The sequence below is a fragment of the Penaeus vannamei genome, chromosome 41, assembly GCF_042767895.1.
Source record: "Penaeus vannamei isolate JL-2024 chromosome 41, ASM4276789v1, whole genome shotgun sequence".
Classification (NCBI taxonomy): Eukaryota; Metazoa; Arthropoda; class Malacostraca; order Decapoda; family Penaeidae; genus Penaeus; species Penaeus vannamei.
The window spans coordinates 12,435,549-12,443,048 of NC_091589.1; the positions used below are offsets into that span (position 1 = coordinate 12,435,549).

The window sequence follows — 7,500 nt, forward strand, 5'->3', positions numbered from 1 at the left end:
GGAAGTCCTGTTTACCTCACGGGGGGAGGGGAAGAGGGGCAGGGGGGAGGGGGAAGTCCTGTTTACCTCACGGGGGGAGGGGAAGAGGGGTAGGGGGGGGAGGGAGTCCTGTTTACTCCTCACGGGGGGAGGGGAAGAGGGGCAGGGGGGAGGGGGAAGTCCTGTTTACCTCACGGGGGGAGGGGAAGAGGGGCAGGGGGGAGGGGGAAGTCCTGTTTACCTCACGGGGGGAGGGGAAGAGGGGCAGGGGGGAGGGGGAAGTCCTGTTTACCTCACGGGGGGAGGGGAAGAGGGGCAGGGGGGCAGGGAGTCCTGTTTACCTCACGGGGGGAGGGGAAGAGGGGTAGGGGGGAGGGGAGGGAGTCCTGTTTACCTCACGCGGGGAGGGGAAGAGGGGTAGGGGGGGGAGGGAGTCCTGTTTACCTCACGGGGGGAGGGGAAGAGGGGTAGGGGGGGGGGAGGGAGTCCTGTTTACCTCACGGGCTCGGATTTCGCCTCACGGATTGTGCCTGCGCGCTTTTCGGCGAAATCGCGCCGCGAAGGGGAGGGCGGCGCTGGCGTGCTTGGGGTTCTGCGCGGCGGGGATCTCGTGGTCGTCTTCTTCTTCTTCTTCTTCTGTTTTGGCTCTGTGTTTTTATTCTTATTCTTTTTTTCTGGCTCGCTTTCTAATTCTTCTGATTCTCCTAATTCTTTTTCTTATTCTTTTTCTTTTTCTCCTCCTCTTCCTTTTGTTATCGTCTTCCTCATCCTCCTCCTTTTCATATTCTCCTCCTCCTCCTCCATCTCCTCTTTTTCTTCTTCTTCTTCTTCTCCTCCTCCGCATTTTGTAATAAGGATAATGATTATAAGAATGGCATCAAAAGAATATAAAGATGATATAAAAAGGTAGTAATAATATTTTTGTTGCATTCCTTACAGTTATCATCATTACCATTACCATACCATTACATTGCTACCATCATCGCCGCGGCCACCATACCTTATTATTCTTTTCACCACCATTACCACACCATACCACAGCATTTACACCATCATCACCACCATACCGCAGCATTCACACCATCATCACCCCCATACCGCAGCATTCACACCTTCATACCATACCATACCATACCACTGCATTCGCACCATCATCACCACCATATAACAAGCATTCCCACCACCATACCATACCGCAGCATTCACACCACCATACCATACCGCAGCATTCACACCATCACCATACCACAGCATTCACACCATCATCACCGTCATACCATACCATACCACTGCATTTGCACCATCATCACCACCATATCACAGCATTTACACCATCACCACCATACCGCATCATTCACACCACCATACCACACCATAACGTTCACACCATCATCACCACCATACCACAGCGTTCACACCACCATACCATTCACAGCATCACCATCATTTCCTTTGTTTACGATCATCTGGTCTTCGAGTGCGAATTCCTCTCCGTGGAAGAGGCGGGGGTGGGGGGGGGGGGGTTGTTTCGCCATTCCGGAGGCAGGGGGGGGGGGGACGCAACAACCGCGATCCTGTTCTGAAGTGGGCGAGGGGGCCTGAAGGATCGCCTCTGAGGGGGCTGCCGGCGCCGTGCTGCTCAGGAGGAAGGGGAGGAGGAGGAGGAGGAGGAGGAGGAGGAGGAGGAGGAGGAGGAGGAGGAGGAGGAGGAGGAGGAGGAGGAGGAGGAGGAGGAGGAGGAGGGATTGGGTTGTTGTTGGGGTTGTGGCTGGGAGGGGGGGGCGGATGTTTTTTTTTTTGAGGGGGGGGTAGGTTAGGAGGTTGGAATAGCAAGGTTTTTTTTGGGTTGTTGTTGATGTTTTGTTGTGTGTGTGTGTGTCTCTGTATGTGTGTGAGTGTGTGTGTGGTGGGGGGGGGGGGGCACGTGCGTGTGCGTGCGCGTGTCTTGGGGGGGGGAGTCAATAGTAAGATTTACTTTGGTGGTTGTATCTGTTATCATTATCATCATTGATCATTAAGATTATCCCTAGCATTATGAGGTTGATAAAATAACAGTAACCGCTATTATTTTTATTTCTATACGATATTTTATACCACCGTGTCTTACTGTTTTTTTTTATTTATTAAGTTATGCACTTTTTTTCTAGCGGAACGTTTTTCCTTTGTGTCCACCATCTTGTTTGTTTGTTTGTTTGTTTGTTTCCTACCGCACTGTATTCAACATTTGGAGCAGATGTTAGATTAACATTGTATTTCAGGTATTTTTCGGCCATCTAGAATCACGGAAGTCATATAGATTTTAAAAAGTAGCTCCTATAGTTATGGGATGAATCCGATATGAACTATATAATTAAGACATTAGTGACATGATATGAAATTAGATTGTAATCATGTAAAAAATTAGGTTAATTAGAAATAACGACTTGGATTTTTTCCGCGAAATTTAATGATATAAAATGACAAAGAATGGCAAATGAAATGATGAAAAAGATAACATGACAAAAGATAGATAGATAAAGAGAAAATAAAAATAAAAATGAACAGTGTCACAAGACAACGTAACACACGAACAGATACGAAAAGATACACAGAAACATAAAGCCACAGAAAACGGCATTTGAACAGACTCAAAATGGCGGGACTTCTCACTCGCTTTCAGGAAACCCAAGAAAAGGATGAAAAGGCTTCTTGACATCCTATCTGCCTTTCTTGGGGGCATCCTCACGCATCCTCAAGGGTGGGAATTCGCCCTCCTTAATCCTACCAATTTACACTTGAAGGGGTTTGGGTGATCGCTGGTCGAGTGGGGCTGTGACGTCACGCGTCGTTGGAAAGTCGTTGGGACATATCCTGCTCTTCGACGGTTTTATTTTTTTATTTTTATTTTTTTTCGTTTTGTTGGTGTTGACTTGTTTTTTGTTTGTTTGTTTTGTTTATTGTGTGCTTTGAGTGTTGCTTTGTTTTTTTCGCTTTTCGTTTTGCTTTTGTTTCTTTTTCCGTTTTGTTTTGATTATTATTTTTCTTTATTTTTCGTTTTGTTGTTGTTGATTTTGTGTTTGTTTGTTTTGTTTTTGTTTATTGTGTGCTTTGAATGTTGCTCTGTTTTTGTTTTTTCCAGATTTTCGTTTTGCTTTTGTATTTTTACGTTTGGTTTTGGTTTTGATTATTTTTTCTTTTATTTTATTTCTTCGTTTTGATAATTTCTTTTCTTGGTGTTAGTTTTGCTCTTTTATTTTTTATTTAGGATTAATGTGGATTTTTTTCTTGAATTTCCCTCTTCCTTTCCTGAAGTTAGATAGCCTACTTATAGCGCACGGAATAGATATATTTGTGTTGGGAAGGAAATTCCATATGTGTGTATGTGTGTGTGTGTGTGTGTGTGTGTGTGTGTGTGTGTGTGTGTGTGTGTGTGTGTGTGTGTGTGTTTGTATGTGTATGTGTATGTGTGTGTGTGTGTGTGTGTGTGTGTGTGTGTGTGTATGTGTGTGTGTATGTGTGTGTACGTGCGTGAGCGTGTGTGTATGTCTGTATTAAGAAGTGCGTACGTGGAAAAGTGCATGAGTGCAAAGTGCGTGCTTGCAAATATGAGTGCAAAACGGGCGTGCGTGCAAGGTCATTGAGTACTGTGCGCGCGAGTCCTTGTATTATATATTATCTGTCTTGAGGTTTATCTTAAAAGAAATTATTATCCACTTATATATTTTTAAAGAAAACTTCATTTATATATTTTTAAAGAAGACTTCATTTATATATTTTTTAAAGAAGACTTCATTTATTTTGTTTAAAGAAGACATAGATGATAAACATACAAAAAGACTTTACATGACGTAGAGTTAAATGAACTTAATATGGGACTTTCCTTGCATGCTTGGTTGCATTAATACAAATGTCCAGCTTTATTCAAGGTAAAGAAGAAATAGAAAATTAAAAGAAATGTATATATATATATTACATAGGGAAGAGATTAGTAAATATTTTATATAAACTTGTCCGAGTTGTCTTAAATTGATATATATTTTTTTTTACATAGGGAAGAAATTTGTAAATGTTTTAAATTAACTTGTCCGAGTTGTCTTAAATTGATATATATTTTTACATAGGGAAGAAATTTGTAAATGTTTTAAATTAACTTGTCCGAGTTGTCTTAAATTGAACAGGAACAATTAGATATTGAATAAACATATAATTTTCGTATGATATGGTGATTAATAGACTTCAATTAACATAGTGGATAATATGTCTTAAGCCGAATGTCTTTAAGAATAAATAGAGGGTGAATATATGTTTAAACTTAAGATTATGAAGAGATTAATGAACATTTTATATTACATTGTTAACGTGAATGTGTCCGAGTGTGTTTATTTTAACAGAAACACCTAGATATTGATTAAACTAATAAACTCTGTATAACTTTTGAGCTTAAACTTCAAATAGAAAACTTTATAAAACGTCAAACATAGATCATGATTAACCTCTAACAGCACAAAACTTCATATAACTTCAAAAATATCATAAACCTCAAAGGAACATAAAACTTCATACAACTTCAAAAATATCATAAACCTCAAAGCAACATAAAACTTCATACAACTTCAAAAATATCATAAACCTCAAAGCAACATAAAACTTCATACAACACAGATCACAATAAACCTCAAACAACATAAAGCTTTGAGCAACATAGGGCTTAATGAATTCATCATCATCCCCTGTTTCTTTCCAGCTGCCGTCCTCTGCGGATTGTAAACTTCAAACGGCATCAGACTTCATTAAACTCCATACAAAATACTTCAGACACCAAACTTCATACAAAATAGACTTCAAACAACATCAAATATCATTAAAACTTCATACAACATAGACTTCAAGCAGCATCAAACTTTTTAAAAAATCAAACAGTATAAAACAATAAACTTCAAACACTGCAGAACATACTAACCCTCGGCATAGAGCTTTATGAACTTTCCTGAGCCTCTCAACGTGAACACTAAACGTCAAACTTAATAAGACGTCAAACTTAATAATTTCAAACAACACAGAGCATTAAAGGATTAAAAAACACATCAAACTTAATTAAACTTCAAACAGGCACAGAACTTAAACGTTTCTCTCCCGTTTCAGCCGCCGTCGTCCTGTGTAAAACGTAAACACCAAAAATAAAACTTACAAATTTCAAACAACAAAGACCATTACATTATAAAAGAAAGAAAGAAAAAAAAATGCAACACCAAACTTAATAAAACTTGAAACAGCATAGAACTTATTAAACCTTTCTCTCCCGTTTCAGCCTTGCAGGATGGAAATACCAAACAACATCAAACTTAATAATTTCAAACAACAAAGACCATTACACAATAAAAAAGGGAAAACAAACATACCATGCTAAATAAAGCTTAATAAAACTTCAAACATCAAACAACATCAAATCAAATCCTCAAACGATATAATTTTAAACAACTCAGAGCATAAACCATGAAAAAACACACCATACTAAATCAAACTTAATTAAACTTCAAACAGGCATAGAACTTAAACGTTTCTCTCCCGTTCCAGCCGCCGCCGTCCCGTGCAAAACGTAAACACCAAACATAAAACTTAAAAATTTCAAACAGCAAAGACCATTACAGCATCAAAACAACAACAGCAACAGCAAAGACCATTACAGCATCAAAACAACAACAGCAACAGCAAAGACCATTACAGCATCAAAACAACAACAGCAACAGCAAAGACCATTACAGCATTAAGAAAGAAAAGAAAACAATAACAAAAACATACTACAGAAAACTTGATAAAATTTCAACCAACACAGAACCTAACAAACGGTTCTCTCCCGTTCCAGTCCCCGTGCCTTGCGGGTCGTAAACACCAAACAACATTAAACTTAATAAAACTTCAAACTTGATATGATTTCAAACAATACAGGGCATTAAACCATTAAAAAAACACCATACTTAATCAAACTTCACAAAACCTCAACCAACAGAGAACCTAACAAACGTTTCTCTCCCGTTCCAGCCGCCGTGCCTGCATTACAGCATTAAAAAACAACTAAAAAAAAAAAAAACAAAAAAAAAACATGCTACATCAAACTTCATAAAACCTCAAGCATCAGCATCAAAACAACAACAACAGCAAAGAGCATTACAGCATTAAAAAAAACAAGCAAACAAAAACAAAAAATGCTACATTAAACCTCATAAAACCTCAACCAACACAAAACCTAACAAACGTTTCTCTCCCGTTCCAGCCGCCGTGCCTTGCGGGACGTTCCGGTGCAACGTGACTGGGAAGTGCCTCCCCCGCGGCTGGGTCTGCGACGGCGAGGCAGACTGTGGCGCGGGGGACACGTCCGACGAGGATAATGACACGTGTAAGGAAGGGGTCCTGGGCAGAGGCGTTGGGTTCTTGGGGGTGGAGGGATAGAGGGGTGGGAGGATGGATGTTTCTCTGTCTCTTTTCTCTTTCTTTTCTCTTTCATTTTCTTTTCTCTTCCTCTTTCTCTTCCTCTTTTTTCGCTTTCTTTTCTCTTTATTTCCTCTTGCTGTTTCTTTCCTCTTTCTCTTTCTTTTCTTTCTCTTTCTTTTCTCTTTCTCTTTCTCTTTCTCTTCTCTTTCGCTCTTTCTCTTCTCTTTCGCTCTTTCTCTTCTTTTTCGCTCTTTCTCTTCTCTTTCGCTCTTTCTCTTCTCTTTCGCTCTTTCTCTTTCTTTTTCTCTTTCTTTTTCTTTTTCTCTTTTTTCTCTTTTTTCTTTTTCTTTTTTCTCTTTCTTCTTTCTTTCTCTCTCTTCTGCTCTTTCTCTCTCTTCTTCTCTCTCTTTCTCTCTTTCTCTCTCTTTTCTTCTTTCTTCTTCTTCTCTTTTCTCTCTTTCTCTCTTTTTTCTTCTTTCTCTTCTTCTTCTTTCTTCTCTCTTTCTCTTTTTCTCTTTCTCTCTTCTCTTTCTCTCTTTCTCTCTCTCTCTTCTCTCTTCTCTCTTTCTCTCTCCTCTTCTCTCTCTTTCTCTCTTTCTTTCTTTCTTTCTTTCTTTCTTTCTTTCTTTCTTTCTTTCTTTCTTTCTTTCTTTCTCTCTCTCTCTCTCTCTCTCTCTCTCTCTCTCTCTCTCTCTCTCTCTCTCTCTCAAGTCTCTCTCTCTCTCTCTCTCTCTCTCTCTCTCTCTCTCTCTCTACTCTTACTCTCTCTCTTACTCTACTCTCTCTCTCTTACTCTCTCTCTCTCTTACTCTCTCTCTCTCTCTACTTCTCTCTCTCTCTTACTCTCTCTTACTCTCTCTTACTCTCTCTCTCTCTCTCTCTCTCTCTCTCTCTCTCTCTCTCTCTCTCTCTCTCTCTCTCTCTCTCTCTCTCTCTCTCCCTCTCTCTCTCACTTTCTCACTCTCTTTCTCTCTCTCTCTCTCTCTCTCTCTCTCTCTCTCTCTCCCTCTCTCTCTCTCTCTCTCTCTCTCACTCTCTCTCTCTCCCTCTCTCTCTCACTTTCTCACTCTCCTTCTCTCTCTCTCTCTCTCTCACTCTCTCTCTCTCTCTCTC

The 7,500-nt window shown here is 40.1% G+C and overlaps 1 protein-coding gene across 1 annotated transcript in view; it reads left to right on the forward strand.

The window, feature by feature from the left end:
- Positions 1 to 7,500, forward strand: part of LRP1 (LDL receptor protein 1) — a gene marked incomplete in the record, with an annotated part of 264,954 nt that overhangs the window by 179,448 nt on the left and 78,006 nt on the right. The window contains 1 exon segment of the mRNA XM_070118011.1: positions 6,230 to 6,352. Coding sequence (XP_069974112.1) covers positions 6,230 to 6,352 — 123 coding nt within the window.